Source organism: Sander vitreus, chromosome 18 (genome assembly GCF_031162955.1).
Source record: "Sander vitreus isolate 19-12246 chromosome 18, sanVit1, whole genome shotgun sequence".
NCBI lineage: Eukaryota > Metazoa > Chordata > Actinopteri > Perciformes > Percidae > Sander > Sander vitreus.
Window position 1 is genome coordinate 14,567,877 of NC_135872.1, and position 21,861 is coordinate 14,589,737.

At 39.2% G+C, this 21,861-nt stretch overlaps 2 protein-coding genes across 2 annotated transcripts; both read right to left on the reverse strand.

Moving 5' to 3' along the window:
• Positions 1-155: 155 nt before the first annotated feature.
• On the reverse strand, positions 156-3,672 carry l3hypdh (trans-L-3-hydroxyproline dehydratase). Its single transcript, XM_078274900.1, has 6 exons — positions 3,580-3,672; positions 1,875-2,359; positions 1,634-1,803; positions 1,017-1,139; positions 793-930; positions 156-595 (listed from the first exon to the last, which is right to left on the reverse strand). The coding sequence occupies exons 2-6, from the start codon at positions 2,350-2,352 to the stop codon at positions 470-472; spliced, it is 1,035 nt and encodes a 344-aa protein (XP_078131026.1). The 5' UTR covers positions 2,353-2,359; positions 3,580-3,672; the 3' UTR covers positions 156-469.
• Positions 3,673-5,878: 2,206 nt separating this feature from the next.
• Positions 5,879-20,621, reverse strand: LOC144533506 (voltage-gated delayed rectifier potassium channel KCNH5-like). Its single transcript, XM_078274897.1, has 12 exons — positions 20,549-20,621; positions 18,709-18,832; positions 18,070-18,176; positions 17,804-17,932; positions 16,804-16,919; positions 16,145-16,537; positions 15,949-16,041; positions 15,104-15,533; positions 11,304-11,503; positions 10,350-10,602; positions 9,852-10,048; positions 5,879-7,485 (listed from the first exon to the last, which is right to left on the reverse strand). The coding sequence occupies exons 1-12, from the start codon at positions 20,619-20,621 to the stop codon at positions 6,331-6,333; spliced, it is 3,270 nt and encodes a 1,089-aa protein (XP_078131023.1). The 3' UTR covers positions 5,879-6,330.
• Between the last annotated feature and the right edge of the window lie 1,240 nt (positions 20,622-21,861).

Consider the following 21,861-nt stretch of genomic DNA (forward strand, 5'->3'; position numbering starts at 1 on the left):
CCAGGCTCATGGCTCCATCTAGTGGTCGGTAGCTGCTACTGAGCACACTACCTGACCTACACCACCCTCCTACGTTTAATACAAATCCAAATTACTTTTTAAACCATTTAAGTCCTCATGAATGGTGGATAATTTCACCCACCATGAAATCTAAACAAAATAGTACATACATTTATTAATTTAATACGACATTGCGACAAGGAAAAGTCACAGGCAGTGAACAGCAGCGTACATTTGTCTGTTTCTAACCTTATGAGTCAGTGGTTGGGCACAGGCCATAATTACACAGGAAAACCAACAGAAAATGTTGATACAATCTTTTTAACACAGTTTATTACATATCCAATACTCTTCTTGGAGAGCTTAGGAATTTTCTATAGTTTTTTAAGCTACAAACGCACTTTATAACTAATGTTTAAAGTACTTTTTATGTACAACCATATTTAATACCACAACCTGTAATTGAGGCTCACTTCAGGAGAAAACCATGTGTCAGCTTGTCATCTGGCTCCTGCACAAAGCGTGAAACTCCAGTGTAAAAAGCTCTGCCGGCAACTTCCACCACGACAGCCTTGAAGTCTCCACACTTGGTCTCCTGAACAGAAACACAAAAGAGAATCACAAACATGTCTCTGTGAACAGAAGTTTGTAAGTAGTATTTTTTTTTTTAAACGGACAAACTGTTGTTTTGCCACAGTAGCAGAATCCCAATAACAAAAGTCAAAAAAGGATCATGTTACCAGAGTGACTTAGGGCAGAGGGGCACACAAGGGCACTGAAGAAAACTGATACCTCAACAGCTTTCCCTGTGAACTGGGACTCAGTGGCTCCACTCTGAAACGTCCTGGTCTGGTTCAGCTGGATGAGACCTTTGTGATACTGGAGAGCCACTCGGGCTGTAACACCAGAACCAGTGGGGCTCCGGTCCACCTGAGAACACGTTTAAACCATGTCAAGCCAGGTTTCAAATAGCTCTCCTCCTCAAAGTGTCAAATGACAAGGTGTCCGTAAAGTACCTGTGCTTCGGCAAACACACAGATATTGGCGGTGGGATCGGAGGAGTAATTATCTTTGCCGTCTGTGAGGATGGTGCCATAGAGGAAGGCCAGATCATCACTGGTTGGGTGGTGCAACTTCACCTAGGAGAGAATAACACAAAAAATGTGAACTCAACAAAGACAATGTGGGGCAAAGGTATGTGGACAGCCCCTTTTACATATATAGATTTCTGTCTTGGGCTATTTCAGATGTTTTCTCCCAGTTTGGTTTGGAAGAACTAAACTGCACAAAGCCCCAACCTCAATCCCACTGAAAGAACTAACACTGACTGCGATCCAGGCCTCATCACCCCAAAATATTTCTTACAAAAACAATTTAAATACAACATATACAAGCCTTTTAACAGAAATATAAGACGAATGCAAAAGCTTCACCAGACAAACTGCCTATATTGTAAAGATAGAGGTGTCCAATCCTAAATAATGCTCTTTATTCCACTTTCTTCATACTGTGTGCCTTCCACAAAACCAAAATGATAGATGTTATTGTATTCATTAGTGGCACATTGTGTATTAGAAAAAATGTTTCTGCATCTGCACTGATGTGTAGTAATTTAACACAATAAACTTCTTACCTGACATTTGACAGCATTGGTCACTGCTGTGGCTGCATCTACCAGATCTCGAGTCCTGGACTTGGTCACATCGAGGCCAAACCTCTGGGCGTCTACAAAGGCGTAGAAGGCTCCTCCATAGCTGATGTCAACCGTCACTTCACCAAACCTTTCCACCGTCACCGTCACATCTGGTGAAAAGTAATTTAGTAAATCCTGCGGAATCGAAAAACACCTGAAAACAGTCAGGTTAGTGTCCTACCTGTAGCAAATGCAAACGCTGGCACACTGAGAAACCTCACTCCTCCTGTTTTACCATCAGAGTACTCGACAAACGCCTTCACCAGACCACAGGGACAGTGGATGTTCACTTGAGTCTCTGGTGACTTTGGTTCTTTCACCAGTTTGTAGTCCACAGCGAAGCGCCCCAGTGCGATGACTGCGTGTCCACACATGGTGCTGTACCCCTCGTTGTGCATGAACAGCACCCCCAGATCCGCCTCAGGTACCTCGCTGTCCACAACCAGGGCTCCGTACATGTCGTAGTGTCCCCGAGGCTCGTACATCAGCACCCTCCTGAGGTGATCCAGATGTTCCCGGACATAACGACGTTTGGACAGCACACTGTCACCTTTGACCTCTGGGTAGCCGCTGTGGATGATCCGTAAAGGCTCTCCACCTGTGTGCATGTCAACCACTGAGAGCTCCTCTCCCTCATGAGGTGGAAGCTGCAGTTCCATTTTGGTGCTGATTTAAAAAAAATAAAAATAATAATAAACAGTTCTTTTACATCATTTTTGTATTGACAAGGCTCATTATTGTAGATTATATGCAAACTATGTCTTCTCACAGCTTTCCAGATTTAGGGACATACATTCAGTTGCCAGTTTATTAGGTACACCTAGCTCAAACTAATGCAGCCAAATACAATAGTCCTGCAATGAATCCTACTTTCATAAAGGTTATAAAGAGCAGTGTGATAATGTACTAAAAAAAACAATGTGCAGCTTTTGGCCAGCCCAGGATTTGTCCATTGTAAGATTGTATTGAGGGTTTTTTATAACTTTATTTAAAGGAACAAGTCATGACATAAACTAGGGTAATGTCTTCTTAAAGAAAAGTAAAAATAAAGCACATGAAATCGTTTTAACAGCTTTCTTATTCTTTTAAGAGGAAACTATGGTTCGAGGTGATGGGTCAATCCGATTTAAGGTGCAGTAGATTTCGGGGGGGGGGGAGAGAGAGAGAACGATGGCTATAACTGCTAGCTTAGCTCGTCAGAGAAGACGCCTTTTTTGCTTCTCGTGTGGAGGGGTTACCTGGTCAAAAACAGGCTTTCATGATCTCAAGCATCTTTTTGAGAGGATTACCAAACATGAAAGCAGTAGGACAACGCGGTATAATTGGAGCAAATGGAGGAGAACAGGTAAGTGCCCAGTGTGTTAAACTGTGTGGGAAATGTGAAATAGCGCGAGTGTCAAATTGTTAAATGGTGTAATTGTCTTGTTTTGCATATGTGCAAAGTAGTTGTTATCCCATCATTATGTCCCACTGGTGTTTGATTTCATCAATAACTCACAAAAAATTAAGTTTGTATTGTTGCCTATTAGATTTGTAGATGGTGTTTTGCCAGTATTGTAATCAAATTGTACATCTCTCGTTGATGGTTTTTAATCACCATAATTGATGAAACATAATTTCAGTTACGAATTGGACGAGGGAAACATGATTTTGAAGGGAACTTCATCTCCACGCACGTTCAATCGGTTAAACCTGGATTATTACGAAACCAATTATCATAAAATAAAGATTGATTTTTAAAAGTTGGGCTTTAATAAAAGTGAATGGGAAACGACGCCAATATTTGTAGGCCGGAATATGTGACCATGCTCTCCAGTAAAATGCTGCAAAAGGCCAGCGCTCATTGAATTAGTACAACTTTTATATTGTACAGCAATTATATTTACCTGGTTTAGATATTCTCTGTACTATGGGCCAAACTTCTGCAGAACCATAGACAGTATGTGCAGAATTCGTCTTTTTGGTTTTTGTTCTGCGCATGCGTGTTTCAGTTTGCAAAGACACTAAATTAAGTCATTAGTGCCACCTTGTGTTCTGGAGGGCTGCATACTGTATATGCATTAATTCGAATGCCAGGCTTTGTTTGCAGACATTGAAAAATATTTATAAGCTACTATTTCCATATCAGCACTGATGATGAGGAAAACAGTCAATGGATAGGAACAACTTTCTTAATTTTGAAAATGTGAAGAGATCCACTCTGCATTATGTTGTTCCCTGTGCCCTCTCCCCATGTTTCTTTTCTGTTAAACAAAAATAATCTATGAAGAAAAGAAGTAACTTAATAATGAAACTGATTGCAACAACTTTTCACGTTCACAAATACTGCTTTGACTCACTGGATCAACAAAAACACAGTTTGCAATGCTTTAGATTCACATTAAAGCCTCTGAACACCCATAAAAGTGTTTTCAGTTATTCTGGCTGATTAGACTCTTTTCAGGTTGAAGGTGGGCCGGAGCTTTGATGGGAACTTATTAGGTCACAAATACTTTCTACCAATAAGGATGACAAAGGTGTCATTTGTCCCGCCCTAATAGGTGTAACAACACTAACAGTGGACTCAGGAAGATGTCAATCATCAGTCTAACCACACCCACACAGTCCTGGAAAAAGTCCAATCAGTCACATTAACTATAAACACCTGTGTGGGTGTTCTGGGCCTAATGCTACGTTCCAGACACAATTTTTAGCCCATAAGTTACGACTTCAAGTCACGACTCACGACTTGGTAGCGTGCAGGCAAAGTCACGACAAACCCTTCTTAGCTAGCGTTAGCAGCGATTTCTAGTCTGCGACATATTTTGGGCTTCATTTAATAAACATAACCTGTAGTAGTACACACTTGTATGTGTATTGTTTTGATTACAATGTGCGGAATTACTTTACGTTGCCTATTTATGTCTAATCATTTCTCACCGTTAATCACCGGCGTCTGTACAACATCAACAGGGGTCGACATTGTTGTTTGTGTGTCTGACGTCAGAAACTGTAACTGGGAGTACAACGATCTGGTACGAGTTCACGGGTAGTAAGTTACGGGTTTGACTGCCGTTCCAGGGCACTTTCATGGGTAGAAGGTTGTGAAAACATGGGTTACGGGTTGCCTGGAACGCAGCATAAGACTTACTTTTGTTGCATAACAGAGGAGACTAAACACCAGATGGCGAGCAGGAATCAGTTTTCATTATTCATTTCACTATTGACAGGTTCCCTGTATGCATGCAATGTCATTTATGCATCATATTTAAAATAGATGCACTGAATCAACTAATAGCTACATGCTTACATCCTCACAGTTCAAACTGACATGATTCGCAGTCCCACAGAATATTAGAAAACATCATGAACTAAAACTGTAACTATGCTGTTTGCTAATGTACATTATTCTTATCCAAACAGAATGAAGAAATGCAAATATTTGCATCACCATGTACCGTTCTGGTTCTTTTAGAGTTACATAGCGATGTGTACAATAACCCATCATTTAAAATCTTCTGCGATCCAAAAACATGATTTGCATAACTATATAATCTTACAAGTAGACAAAGATAAAAATTCATTCATACTGAAATAAATACTGAAATTCAACATTAGAGCAAATACACCTGAGCAAGATGTATAGTTACAAGAGGGAATGTACAGTAAGTTTGCTGTAATTTCATGTCCAAAAATTCCCATCTTGTTTTAGGAAAATAAATATTTTAAAAGAAAATTGAGATAATGATAATTAACAACAAAAAATATATTATTAAACCACCATTATTGCATTCCTATTTCACATACAAGGGAATAAAGCTAAAACACAATTTAAATAGTTTCTAAACCGTTCATAAAAAGAATGCATAGTGCAGTGACAGATTCAAATGAGAAGATCCACCCATTATCCTCCAAAAAGGGGTATAACACAAACAGGGTTATTATAAAACATGTGCGCAAAAACAGTAAAGATTTTTGATTATGTCTCATCAAAACAATCCTGAATGAGGCTTTATTATTGTAAGGCACATATTATTACCTGACAATAACTAAAGGGAGACATTTATTTAACAGACATGGTGCATGTGGAAATGTTTGCTGAGCTCCAGTCTGTTCAGATGATTAAAAGTCTGAGATGAGTGTGCTCTCGAACATACTGTATGAGCAAGTCAAAGTTGTTTAAATTATTATGAAAGTTATGGCAGGTGAACCCTCTCTCACTTTTATCCCTTTGGTCAAGTCTTCTGCCAAAAACTGTAAATTAACATTCAGAAAAAAAGTCCAGGAAGATTATTAAAATGACAGCTCTGAAAAAAGGTAAAATATGTTATGGAAAAAAGAAAAATCTCTTATCAGGCTCAGATGTTTCAACAAAAGCCTTCATCAGAGTATCCGATACATAGCTCTACACTGTTTATAATGCTTCTAAAATGTACTAATTTCCTAGCAATAACAGCACAAAAAGTGTTTTTTAATTGTTTGTTCAATAATTGTTACTGTTTGTGTTTGGCATTCTCAAATATAGTATACAAAGGATCTTAAAAGTGCCTCATAAGTCAAAGACTATTAGAAAAATCCCTGGGTTTTTGTAGTGCTTAGATAACAATAAGTAGGGGTTTCTGCATGCAACCAGGTTGTGGGTTTTAAAATCAGTAAACTCAAAAAGGCCCATCGTCTGGTTTCGGTGTGACCAGCTTGGAGGCAGCGACTGAGTCTTGATTTCTCACTCTGGCCTTTGGGGAAGAAGTCGGTGGCAGAGAGAGTCTTCTTTTTATCGACAGGAGCCTGAGGATCTCGTTTACCTGAGACTCAAGGACCGACAGACGGCCGCTCAGATTCTGAATGTCTCCCTTCAGCTCCAGCTTGGCCTCAAGCAGAGTGGCTTGAAGGAGCGTTTGTTCAGACAACTGCTGAACAAACGACTGTTTGAGGGAGTCCACCCCGAGACTTTGCTCAAACGGGTTTCTCTCCATCGGGCTCTTCTCCATCGGGCTTCTTTCAAATGAGCTTCTTGAATCTCCGGCTCGGTCGATGCGTAGATCGCTCTTTGTGATACCACTGTCACAGGAGTCAGTTTTGTGCATGGCGCTTTCGTCACCTGCCTCTCCAGTACCGTTGCCCCCCTCTGTGCTCCCCGTCTCTCCACTTTCCTGCGAATCCTGGTTCTTATTGGCGGCTGCCAACTGTTCTGAGGACTGGGATTCTTTCGGCCACTCTTCTGCTGTCTGTGGCTCCTTTTCTGGCTCGACAGCAGGAGGCGGCAGTGAAGCAGAAGCGGCGCTCCTGAACTTTGCCCAGCCTCGAGCACCTCTGCTGCTGGTAACGCCACCTACAGCTCCCGCTCCACCCGCGCCACTGCTCTGTACAGGGCTGTTGACCCTCTGACAAAGCTGGCTCTCTGCACAAGGCCTTGCTATAGACTCCCCAGCCTCTTGTGTGCAGCTTTGCTCTGACATCTCAGTGTGGACAAATGCTTGTGGAGGTGCAGCCATGCTGCAGCCGCTGCCTGCATTCCCTCCTCCTGTGCACGGTGCATTAATCTGCACCGTGGAGCTGTACTCCTGCTGCTGAGAAGATACAGACTGACACTGCGTGTACGAGTTTGAGTCTGAGTGATGGTGGCGCTGCGGCTCCACCTGCACACAGTTATGATCAAAGTAAGTGTGAGACTCTCCCTGTGTTTGAGCGTCTCTCTGCTGTCTGAACCTCTGGAACAGCTTGCGGACTGGGTGGTCTTCAGGAATGGAGAGAGTCACCTCGTTCCTCTGGCGCTCCCGCTCCTTCTTCACATCTGCAATCTTTCTGAAGATTACCTGCAAGAGGGAGAATCTGTACATGAGGAAAGTGCTGTGGGATATTTACACGAGGCCGCATTTCTACTTGGATGAAACAGAATGTACAATGCATGCTTTAAAGCAACCATCCAGACCTACTATGTATGTTGAAATACAAGCAATACATGCAGCTGTGCATGAGGGAAATAGTTAATGGAGCAGTAATGAAGTAATGGAGCGATATCTCGGCCCTGAGAGTTTCTCAATTCTCTCAAAGAAAGAAGGTTGATGTAACTTCTACTTCTACTACTTTAATCTATAATGTTGAATAAACCGTGATAGAACTATAAATTCAATACAACATATTTAAAAAATATATCAACATTTAACTCATCTGTTGGTTCGTCTGACAATACCTATCTTAGAATTTAAGTTTAAAGCCACAGTGTGAGAGAAAACTTCGATTACTGAAAGTTTCTCAGTCTAATCTTGATTCAATTGCCCATGGCCAATTATCCCAAAAAAGGCATTTTTATGGTTTAAAAAAAAAAAAAACTATTTAAACAAATCAGCTTCACAAAATGCAACAACAAAAAATCGGAAAGGTTAAAAATGTGGCTGTATAACACATTACTGATAAACAAAAAAAACAAGTGTTATTTTATTATTATAGTATTATAAAATAAGAGTAATTATTTTCAGGCACTGCTTGTATGGATTTTAACACCTTTAGCTTGTGTCCGTGTGCGGTTTAGATGCACATGAATGCAGGTAGACCAAGCACATACTGTAACAGTAAAAAGAGCAGAGAGTAAATCTTAAACCTATGCAGCACAAACACTTTCTAAAGCTGCTCAAATGAATAATGTATGGCTTTGTTTTCATTGAATGCATTTAAAGTACAAGCCATAAATCTTTTAACATGTAGCCACAATTTGCTTTAAAATTGTTTAGATTTAGAGCTGCTTCACTAACCGTATGCTTTCAGTATTATTACATATAGTAAAACCTCTTTATAATTGGAGCTGCAACTAACTAGAAGAGTCAGAGAGGACATTTAAAGTACATTAGTTACTTAAAAACATTATATATTCATTATAAACCTGCACGTTTCTGTAAACACACTGTTAAGGTACTGTATAGCTGTTTGCTTTGTTAACTTGAGGCACAGTTCTAATTATGAACTTTTCCAGATACACAGATTATATAAGTAAATATTAGTCTGTTAAATTTGAATTGATAACTATCGAGTGTACCTCAGAAGTATTTCTATTTCATACAAGGCGTGTACCAGTTTGACTTTAAAGACAATATTCATTAAGAATGTATGTGATGTTCATCCCATAGGGTAACATTACAGTGATATATGAGCAACTTACTATCAAGACTGGAAAGTATTGGCTCTCAATGCCTTAATGATATGTGTATCCTGGAGAAGGTCTATCAAATATTAATTAGTCTTAGTTTGTACTCGGAGAATAACTATTTTCGTGAAGCTTCTGAAATGTTATTGTTGCATGTGCAGAGTTATCTAAAGGTGGTGGGTTTGCAATTTTAGAAGGAGTAAGGACAGAAGATTAACAAACTCCATTAAGATACAATTTCCCTTTGTTATACTTAAGTAGCTTAACATTTTGTCATTCCACACTGTATGACAGTATCCTATGTTCTGTATCAAGTTGTTGCAAGTCTTTATTGAAGCTATATGATGTTTACACTGAGGGAAATATTAATGTTTTTTATGGCTGCACCATTGATCTAATATATGTACCCAAATTTCAGCAGGACATATCTGGCATGTTAGTTAAAATAAAGTTCTGTTTGGCTGCACAGCATGAGTTAGTAATGACTGACCCACTGGCAGGCCACCACATGTAAACAATATATAACTGCAGAGCACCTCTGTTTCTTTGGTTTACTTGTTTTAACCTTAAAGGAGCAGTGTGGTGTGATTTAGGGGGATCTGTTTTCAGAAATCGAATATAATATTCATAATTATGTTTGTAGCCTATTGGTGTATAGTCATCTGAAACTTAGAATCGTTGTTTTTCGGTAGCTTAGAATGAGCCCTTCATATCTACATAGGGAGCGGCTCCTCTTACACGGAGTCCGCCATGTTGCACCGCCATGTTTGTACAGAAGTATAGAACGGACAAACCAAACACTGGATCTAGAGAGGGCCTTTTGCGCTTTTACGTTACCTGAAGGCCACCATAGGTTTTACTACACACTTGGCAGGTAAGGGGTGAGGGCAGGGGTGTTGGCTGCAGTCTGCAACCTCATTGCTAGATGTCACTAAATCCTACACACTGCTCCTTAAAGAAACCAATAGCCTATACTTGACACTGAAAACTTGCTGGAAAGAAAGAACGACAGCTATATTTTTCATTAAGAGTCAATTTTACCCGTTTTCGTAGATTGCATGTGAGAATGAGGTTGCGGGAGAACGTGTTGGCGAACGCTGTGTAAAACTCCAGAACCCTCATCAGAGCGTCTCTCCTGATGACGTGCAGATCACAGTAAGTCAAAGCTCGGACATTTGCACAAGACCGGGCCGGCGTGGTCTCTTTCCAGAACACGTCTCCAAACACATCACCTTTACCTGGATGGAGCCAGACATGATCACTGTGTTTATAACCAGCAGAAAGTGTGTTGAATTCTTCGACATTAACATCTCATGGCACATTTTCTCTTTAAGGGGACATAAGAGTCAACAGGAATTGTGGAAATGGAGCGTACAAAGAGCTTTCAGTGAAAGAGAAAACTTATAACAGGAATAAATAGGCTGAGGAAAATGTTCACTGCTGGATCACAAATGTATCTTTGCACTGTGACCTTGCTCTAGATTGATCTACACAGATAAAACGTGACCCGGTTTATTACATAGTATTGCGTTAGATTACCTAGTATTGCGATGACCTCGTCATCCTGGATAACTTCTAGTGAACCGGAGATGACAAAGCAGAGGGTGTCAACGCTCTCTCCGATATGGAAGATGAGGTCTCCAGGTGCACAGTGTGTCGTCTGAAACTCCACAGCTAGAGAGCGCAGACAGCCGTCGCTCGCCAGACGGAACGCTGGGTGGTCGTTGAACACCTGCCGGTTGAGGTGGACGCAGATGTCCGCTCGCATGTCTTTAGGACAAATTGATAGAACCTGAGAGAGATGGTGGTGAGAAATCGGAGCATTAAATATGTCATTAAGGAAACCTGCATTAGCTATATATATATATATATATATATATATACTTACTCACTCACTCACTTATTTGTGGTAAACATTTTCCAAAGCAGTCCAGCCAAAAGTAATAAGTCATTTTAAAAAGGTGAAAATATGCCCTTATCCATGGGTAGAATGTGGTATAAAAATTACTCAAGACTTGAATCTTAAGTGGAGGGTTATACACAGCAAACCTTTGATAAATATGGGCTTATACATTATAAAATATACACTGGCACACACTTGCCTTCCTCGGGGTGTTTTTCCTTAATTCATTAATCTTAGTTAGCGCTCTCAGTGATCTGCTGTGACCTTTGAGGCTTATTATTGTCCACAGTGCCGCGCGGGTCTACCTGTCAACCCTGCCCATACATTTTTTATGATACTGTTTAAAATGATAGCATTATTTCTTATTGACAGCCAGCAACAGAGCTTTGTATCAGTTTAACTGTGGACTTAAAAGCACATACGTGCACTACAAACTGTATCTAATCAGTACATTGTGATAACAATACACTATTCCCTCTTAACATTTTAATTACAGTATATATTAGGTACATTATGAGTATAAGAGCATTTCAGAGTTTACCAAGAGATAAGATGTCATGAACTCCTACTACTAGCAATAACAATAATACCTTATCTGTGTCAATGCCCTTAGACATGGCCCAGGTGGAGACGATGAAGTCCATGACCCTCTCACTCAGACCTTTGGGAATCTGATAAAGCTGCAGGAAGTCGCGCACGTTGTTGAGCATCTCATGGTAGCGGTTTGTGTTGGTGTACATCTGCTGGAAGATGGTGGTGACATTTCCAAAGATGGTTGCATACAACAGCGCTAAAACAAAAGATTAAGAGTTGAGTCTTCAGGTACCCGGGCAAAAACTAAGCAGCCTTACAAATGGACCGACATGCAGGGCTGATTCATTTAACAACATAAGAAAAAAACAATATGTTTTATTTGAGGAGTTTGGTTCACATGAAGGTCTGAAATGTTTTCAGGTCAAAAAATGTATCCAATTTATTTGTATTCCATACAGTATTCAGGTATTTCACTTAAATCTGGGTTTAATTATTGTGCCAATTAAGGATTATTACACATTTAAATATTGTTAATGGATTAAATGCATGTTTTTAAGGGGGTGAAAAAACCTTAACTTGTATCTTATTTATTTTTCAATTGTGGTGGAAATTATGTAGTTCACCCTGAACATGGAGATAATCAATTTAAGGGAAATTAAGGGATGGTTTTCCTGTTTTTAGGAACAGTTTTAAGGGGGTTTTACTCCTTAAACTATGTATATAATCTATCAAAAATACCCTAATTACAAACTATTATCTATTAATTTTTCTCTCAAAATCCCATTACCGATAGCTCAGTTACATCATTATTAATGGGTAAATCAATTGATTTGTAAAAAGCACAACACATGAAATAATAATCAAAAAGATTACAACTTTTTAAAAGGCTGGTGTTTAACCTTTTGACAGAAGAAGAAAATAGTATGCACTTACAATTTGCATATATGATTTCCTGTTAAGGTCATTGAGTGGTGGATTGAGCGTTTATAATTCATAATGCACATTTCCCGAGTAAGAGTTCTGTGCTGTAGTGACCTCAAAGAGTCAGTCAGCATCTCGTATCGTGAGGTTTTACCCACTCAAGAGGAAAGAGTTGTCTCCAGTCGCCACAGCATGATCAGAGAGGTTAGGATACATATCTAACGTGATGGCTCATTGTCCTTTTTACTACACTCGAGCCTGCAGGCAAACTCTCTCTTTCTTCATCTACTCTCACATAATTACTGTATCTGTAGCTGGAGATTTATCGGCTGTAATTGAAGCCGACACTTCAGTGTGACTGAGTGATCTTAGTGATCGAAACGCCACCAGAATACTGGGTGTTTAGTTTCGGAAGTACAGACCTTGAAGCGTGGCTGTCAGTTTGTGTTTCCCTCACTATTTTTATTGCATCACTTTACATGCTGTTTTAGAGGAGTGGGCCAAAGGTTAGTGAAGGAAGGCGAGTCGTGACGGAGGAACTGTAAGCAAAGGCTGACAGTGGAAGCAGTGACCCTGAAGGTGAAGCTATTACTGTAACTGCAGTGTGATGAAAATAATACAGACCCCTGCATAAAAATAGATTTCTATTTTTATGAAGAGGTTCAAAGATATTTAAATGAGGCATGGTTTATCTTTAGATATAATAATGTCACATAATCAAATCACTTTTTAAAGTGAATAGACTCATTTTTGTGAATGAAACATTCGGGGTAGATGAGATTAGGTTTATTTAATGTTCATCACTCCCTAAATTACCGGTAGTTTTAATGTAAAGTTATAAATATGACACTGAACGACAGCGTAGACGCCTATAGTGTTATACAACATGCTGAGATCTATAGTACTGCATCATTTGTGAGTTCATGTCACACAAGTCTCTACATAATAAGCTTGATCTTGATCCACTTTACAGTTGTGTCTCATCCAAAACTGCCAGTCCCCCAGATCTTAAATCAAAACCATAAAATGTACAGAATGTAAAAAATACTGCATCATGGTTGGTTGAGATAATGGCTTTCACTTGGACTCACCGTCACAGTTAATTAGTTTACTGCATGAAAATAGTTATGTCCCTAGTATTTTTCATTAAGCTTCAGTGACAAAGACATGTATCCCTTGAGTTTAAACAAATTATTTAAATCCTAAAAGGGTTAACGATAATTTAAGTACGAGTGAATCAACACAAAGACGATGCTTTTCTGATAGAGGTAAGTGATGGCCAATCTTCAGACAGACCCCCATAGAGCAGGCTGTGATGGGCGCTGAACATGTCACTTTTTATTTTCGACAAAGCCGAGTCCTAAACGCTCCACAGTGGTTCAAACACCGAGGCTGTAGCTAAATGTGAATTACACAACCAGAGTCAAGAGGGACTGTAAACTACTGAATACTGACCAGGGTGAAGAATTGTTTATGTATATGAAATTCTTTGTTATAAGATTAAAAATGACTGTGAGTGCATATGTCAATATGTGATTTATATGCCGTTTTGTGTTGTTGCCTTTAGTTGATTCTGATAACAAAGCATGCAAACTACATCAAGTCAAGATCCAAATTGGCATACAACATAGGGCTGCAACTAAAGATTATTTTATTTTCGATTCATCTGTCGATTATATTCTTGATTAATCGATTAGTTGTTTGGTCTATAAAATGTCAAACTGGTGAAAAATGTCCATCAGTGTTTCCAAAAGCACAAGATGACGTACTTAAATGTCTTGATTTGTCCATAACTCAAAGATATTTAGTTTACTGTCATAGAGTAAAGAAACTAGAAAATATTGTCATTTAGAGCTGTAATCAGACAATTTTTTCAAAAACTTTTCTTAAAGAAACTACTCATCACCGAATAATCGGTTATCAAAATAGTTGCAGATTAATTTATTAATTGAAAACCAATCGATTAATCATTGCAGCTCTAATACAACAATGTCGATCTCCACTTCACGACAAATCAGCTATGTGTGATCAAACTGAGGCTTAAATTGTACTTAGCATTTATGCAGAAACCTGTACATCTACACCATATGTTGCTTTACTGGCAGACAACAGCCGGGCTGTGGAGCACATTAGTATCTAGCATGCAAGTAAATTCATCCAGATTGTTTCAACTCATGCAAGGTTGTACTGACATATTATGAATGGATGAATGCATGAACTGAATGGAAACGGCATCAAAGGATGCATGTATTGTCTGCTGTAGAGTGATGGGGAACACAAGTGATATTCCATTTAGACAAGTAAGTGGCATGTGCCAGTAGAAATTGGTCAATGACTTAAACGCACACCTTTTTCTAGTGAAGTGAAAGCGCACAATCATGAGTCTGATGCAACCTTTTTTAATTTTGTTTCAGCACACATTTCCTTCATACTGTACACCACTGAAACAAAAGTGGAGCTGCTGTGCGTTTGTCCTCTGCTCAGATTTATTTGGACTGTCATAGTTGTACTTTATTGAAGAAAAAAATAACCGTAGTCACTTTGATTTAAGCTGTTTTGAAAAGCTTTGTCTTAATTTCCCTGACAAACTGCCCACTTGCAATTTACAAATTCAGGGTTTGTGCTATTTGTCAGAGGCTTGGAAGATGATTGGAGAGGCCTTGTGTTAATCAGGAGCTGTTTAAATGTGTGTGTTCGTGTTATAGAAAGAGCTTGTGTGTATCTGTATTAGACGGCTGTGTGACTCCATTTACTGCTCCATTAACCACCAATCGTACCAAGAACAGTAATAATAGGATATTATTTATGTAATATTAGAATTGTTGTTTTCTAACGTGTGATTCAGAAAAGATCACAACTCTGCAATAAAATACTTCTTGAGATTTTATAAAATGTTCTGGAAGTGCTTAATGTAGGAAAGGGAGTAAGTACTTACAGCCCACCATCATCATAGCCACGGAGAAAATCTTCTCTCCATCTGTGGCCGGAGCAATGTTGCCAAATCCGATGGTGGTGAGACTCGTCATGGTGAAGTAGAGGGAAGAAATGTACAGCGTGTCCTTGTTGGGCCCCCCCTCCCACTGTCCTGTACCACTGGCGTTGTAGCGGTAAGGAGTCCCGATGCTCAGAGCCAACTGGTAGAGCCAGCTGTCTGTCTTAATGGTGTTGGTTGTCTCATCGATGACCTCGTAGTCCCCGATGCTGTACCAGATGCAGGCCAACCAGTGGGCCACCAGACCGAAGACGCACACCAGCAGAACCAGGACGGCTGCTCCGTACTCCAGGTAGTGGTCCAACTTCCGGGCCACCCGGCCCAACCTGAGCAGGCGGATCACCTTCAGGGAGCTGAACAGGCTGCTGAGACCCTACAATGAGAGACAGGAGGAAGATGTGAGTCAAACTAAGCAGCAAGTACTTTGATGATCATTTAAGCCACAAAAATGTACTTGTTCCACATTTTTAAATGTGAATATTGTCGGAGTTCTTCTATAATTATGAACTGAATATCTTTGGGGATCAGACTGTTGGCTGGACAAAACAAGCAATTTGAATAGGTCAACAAGTGCAGAATGTTGTACAAACTTGGTCGTACAAAGCCATTTCTCCACTCTTATAGTTTAAAATAAAAACGCAAGCCTTTATATCTATTTTCCGCTCCACTATGTTCACCAACTAGTCACTAAGCAACTCTCTTAACATTACATGTAGTCATTTGATCCATTGTCAATATGAAAAACTGTTGATAGCAGCTTTAAAAGAAAATAACATGGATTTCCTTACTGGGAGTACGTGATCTTCTGTTCGTGTGGTATTCCTGTGGAAAATTGAAGACTCACGGAGATGGCTTGATCGAGAAGCAGATGTGATGACATCCTTCATAGAAACAGTCAATCAGAAATGTTTTGATATTTATATGCAGTGTTAAGTACAAACCCATCCGCCATTTTAGCAGTACAATTAATACAAATTCCCTCACCTCATCTACATGTTCAAAAGCGTTAATGATGTCGTAGGGCAGACAGGACAACAGGTCAATGACGAACCACGTCTTCAGGTAATTCATTCGTATGAGCTTTGCGTCTGAAATGACCTCCCCAGCGGGACCCACAAAGGTGGTGTGGAAGTTAAGCACAATGTCAATCAGGAAGACCACGTCCACGATGCTATCCACCACCAGCCATGTCAAATTGTTCTGCTTTGTCTTAAAGGAGACGTTATAGGGCACCATGATGGCGGTGTAGAATGTCAAGATGAGGATGATCCAGTCCCAGGTGGTCTTGAAGGTGCAGTAGTGGAGGATGATGTGTGGAGGGGTCTTGGGGGCTTCCTGTTTGTACTGAGGGAGGATGTCCGATCCCAGCTGGAGAGCCTTTCATTCAGATGGAATATTTAACATCATGAGTACAGACAGAGTCAGATGTTAAGTGCCTCAAGGAAGAGTAGTCTCATCATTAAGTTGTGGAACCTTATCTTTATAAATGTCTGACAATTTCAGGGTGAAATTTTCCTTTTTAAATTGGGAATTTAAAGACTAGATCTTTTATCTTTAAGGCACTTTCTGAATTTAACTTAAGCTATTTTTAAGTACACAGCATTGGAAAACAAACAAATCTTTTAGACCTGGACGCTGCTCACCTCAGCCAGTCTGGAGGGCCGTTGGCTGACCTCAGTCTTACTCAGCGGTGCTAACTGCTGCACCACGTTGCGATTGTTGGTCAGTGCCCGCGTCAGTCTGGCAAACTTCGTCCATCCTGCTCCGAGACAAAGACAGACAATTCTATGCAGGCAGGCAGCACAAATACAAATTTTCACACAATTTACCAGATTTTAATTTTACAAACAATGCAGAACTGTAATTTTTTAATATCGCCAATAGCAATATCCTATATAGTGGAAAATAATTTCTTTACTCCAGCATCAACAATCATACAGGCAGGTTTATCTTCAGATACCTTCAGTTTAGAGAGAAGTAATTTTTCTAATCTCTACAATTGTGTGTGAATGCATCCTCCTGGACGACTTTAACTGCATTTCTAGGCAACAAGGAAGAAATGGCACCTGGGCTGTATGCTGAGTAGGATTTGATGGTGTTTAAATCCTCACTGTAAAAGCAGTCACATTTTGTTAGCTGGCTGGGGACTGATTTATGCGTTTTAGTCCCTCTGTGTCTAATCAGTATTTTCATACATTTACCATCCCCATGTGGTCTGAGTGTCCTCTGTTTCTGCTGTATGTAAAAGTCTTAGTGGCACACTTAATCCCCTGGGACATGGCACCCACAGAGACCAGTGTTCACTGACCCGCACACACAACACCTGGACAGTTGTATGTTACATACCAGGAAACAAATGTCTGTTTAGTCACAGCCATGTGTGCTCAAGACTTTCGGCTGCGCTGCACCCACCATGGTCTCATTGGGTAAAATTGAGCTTTGATAATAATGGCTAGACCTTAATGAGACATTCACTTGACAATAATTTGATCTTAATTTGATGTAAATGTGCTAACCCTTTTCAGTGTGTGGAAAAAATAAAATCGAAGAAAAAGCTCCTCCAACATCCCGACTCCACTGAAATACTGAATGCAGTCCGGTTGAAACTATTTGGTCTACATACAAGAACATGAACTGTCTAACCTTTAGTTGCTTCATCTTCAATCGGCTGTTTAAAGAGCGTAATGTCTCTGAAGGTACAGAGGAAAAGCACCACCTTGTTGTTCTCATTTCTGATTGGAGCTACCTGCATGTAGAGCCATATCGGTGTTCCTATAGAAAACAATTCAAATGATAGTTTTAAGAGAGCACAAATGGAAATAAACAAATGGGACAAAGGGGAGTAAATGTCATCATGCATTATTAATATTAGTATTAATAAAAACATATGGCTCAATAGGAATACTCACTATTCTTTGTATAGAGCAGCACCTCATAGAAATTGGACTCATAGTTATCAAAGGTCTGTCTGATTTTTTCTATAGTCTTCTTATCAGTCAGGTCACCATACATGAAACTGCAAGGTAAGGGAGAAAGAATACCAAGAAGCAAAAAGGAAGTGTGTTGTTAGCTGATCATGGGGAAAGAAGGGCAGAGGATTGGATACTTTTTCTTCGTTAAATCTATATTGTAGTTGCTGCAAATCAATGGTCACATTGACAATGGAAAGATCATTGTAGATCATAGTATTTTATTCGTGGTCATCTGTCCAATTTTACCACTTCCATGATTAGTTGACCTTTCCAAGATATATATTTCTTATGTATATAATGATCAGGTCAGATTTTTGGGTACCTTTTCCACAACAAGTGGAAAGTGGCTGTTGGGGCGAAATCTGGCTCATTTACAGTTTTTTAATCAATGAACACGGTCCCTGTCAAACAAACTAAAATGATATATCACTGCTCACCATATAAAGGTATATTGGAGGTGCTGGAGCTGAGATTCAATATGAAAAAGAAAAGGCATCTACACACTCTGATCTGTGCAATATTCACTTATGGATGCAAGCTCTCGGACAGGCCATAATACAACAAAAGGCGTCTTACTTGCACGTGCTACTCCTGTGCATGACTTCAGCTCTGTGGTATCCAGACAGCTTGCAGAATCCATCATTGCTGTAAACGACAGGCCACTCCAAGATCTGAGCATTTCCCAACAGGAAACTGGTTTCTGCAACAAAATACAGCAGTCTGATACAAAACTAGTCAATACTAACAACAGGCCTGCAGACTAAAGTACACCTGTTGATCAACCTTTTGAGGGTTTTTATCAGTAAAAGCTGCGGCATCCTTACAATCATCACAACTGGAGTTATGCAACGTCTTTGAAACTCAACTGATTTTTCCAATAACAAAAACCCTGATATTTTGATGTTTTTAATTTTATTTACAGTGTCCTATAAATCCTGCTGACCAGTGTCATGAATTAGAGAAAACCTTAGTGTAAACAGTGTGTAAGTCTGTACCTGAAATATTGCAATTTTACCACTACTAACATTCTTTAAATAACCATAATGGAAACAGAATCAATAATACTTAAAGCAGAAGAAAACAGTGGTAATCAGATGAGTCACTGGGTAGAAATAGTTGTTGATAAAATGTTTATGTTCCACTCTTAATGTTAATTAAATATAGATGAGGAGCTGTAAAGTTCTCCAGCTTCACAGCAGTTTGGACAGAGCTGCCATCTCAAGAGAAGAGACTGAGCACATCTTGTCCAATCTACAGGCAGCATTGAAACTGACAAACTTAAAGCATTATGTTTATCTTGAATTTAACGCTTGGTTTTTTCTTATAATGAATGCTTTGCCAATGCAGCCATTTGCAGTGTTTCAGGGTTTGAGAGAATCAGATCTGTCTAAAATATACTACAGATGTGAGACATTTAATTCATGTTGCATTTCATCTGTACTTGTAATAAACCCTCAGCCTCACTCTCATTGGGAAGCTATGTCAATCCAAAAAGCATTTTTCAATAACAGTATTACCTTTCTGAAATGTAAACAACAAATACTAACAAAGATCACTGCAAAACGATACACAATTTAGGTGTAGGCAATAAAATACCATAAAGTGCAACTGAGTTACCATAAACATAAATCACATTATACATCCCCTAAAAGAAAATCAAAAGGGCCTTTGTAAGAATGAGATGTGCATGTTTATTGTCTTACTGTTGATGCTCATATGAGTGTTGAAATTTCAAAAAAATCAATACGCCAAAAATTCACCATGCAGCACTTTTGGGTTTCAGGTAAAGTAAATACACTGTCTGGCGGGCCATCTGTATTGTATTGATCTGCTGTATTATTATTTATTCATGTCATGTATTGTGTCATGCACATACATACAAGTGACCAGCCCACACAGGCTTATAAAACACCAAAAGAATCAGTCAGATAAAAAGATTCCCTTCCTAAAACACAGCTCAAGTTTTTTATAATCATTGATCTAAAACAGAAGAATTGATCAGATAAATATCGTTTTTATTAGAAAGAGTAGCCCTTAAATTATCATAATGAGCTATAAAAGCTTAAATGGCCTTGGACAGACCAGTAAACCTGCCTGTTTCTCTAGCTAATGACAGGAGTATGCATGTATATGTCTTCAGGGGTATCAGAATAGACTATTATACTGACTTTAGTTTATTAATCTAGGGAATTGGGACATGAGACGTATTGCATAATTCATCAGTATGCATATTAATTGTAGTTGTAAAAAGTGAAAAATTACAAGAAAGTGTAATTGCTGCTGCTTCCCATTAAATAAAATAGAAATAACATTGCAGGTTTACTTCAGCGTCCCATGCAGCCCTGTCCGGTACTTTGATTGACATGCCAGATCAACATCTATTAATTCTGTTTTTTCCTTTCAGAACAAGACTCACCACTGGAGCGCCGGACAATATTTTCCAGAAAAGTGTTCTGCGGAGCCACCAGTCCTCTCTTGCCCCCATGCATTATGAGGGTTCCGGACAGAGACCCAGAGCTGCTCGGTGGTCGTGCTGATGTCAAATACCCCCCTCAGCTTTCTGCCCGACTAGAGCGTGGACCACATCAGTGAAGTTAATTAGAAGGATAAGAGGCACTTCCGGACTGAGGTTTAAAGAAATAAATGCTTCATTGCCGAATGTGGCGTTTTTTTTCAGTGTAATTAGCTACAAATTGAAGACTAACGTGGAATCTGAGGTAAATGGTAATTATTATCCACCAAACTGTCATTTTCATATCACATTCACAGCCACGGCGGTTAGGGTCACAGGATAAACGTAGTCACAATGGCCTACATGTATGCTGTAGCAGATAACTTATTTACCCGCTAAATAAAGATCAGTCAAGTAGCCTTTTATTATAAAAAAACGCATGAAAGTTTAAGCTTTGATTTTGAAAGGAAAGTCCGCCGTTTTCCGGTGTTATTCTGGTATCTTTGTGTTACGGTTTCTCAGACCTGCAGGCTACTCTGCCCTGGAATTTTTATTATATTTTTGAATGAACTCACATTTTGTTTTTGATTTTGATATGGTTAATTATTTGGAGATGTATTTGTGTGTATTATGTTAATGAGATGGTGTAGGCCTACAATTTTTGTTTCTTTTCACTATCCATAACTAGGCTAATAATGTCACAAACACTTTTCAGGTAGGACCACATTCAAAAAAAAACATTTTATGTACCTGAGAAATGTTTAGAATTATGTTTGAAAATATGTGTTAATATAGTTTTAATCTTTGGTATTTGTAATTTTAAAAATTAGAATTAATTAATTAATTAGAGTATTGCAGCTTGATGCTGTCACACAATGTCAACAAGACATTTTCACCTGGCTATACCCAATCTGTTGTGGTATTTATGCAAATTAGCACATACGTAATTGGATTATGCACCGTTTGCCCATATTAAACAATTTCAAAAAACTTGTAATACATTTTTTGTTTTTCTTGATGTAAATAATTAACTCAGTAATTTCCATGGTGATAGCTAAAGGTTAACATGTTTACCCTATTCACGTGAGAAAAAGAATAGGCTATGTACTTTCCCCTAATGGGATTCTTCTGGGCTTTTTTTCCTTACTCAGGACATATTGAGGATACAAAATCAGTTGAGTTTGCTTCTGTTGCAATTTGGCCTACCTTTTTTTCATAACATGACTGGACTATAAGGAGACTGGAGTAAATTACAAGTGAAATCGAACGTTACTAAA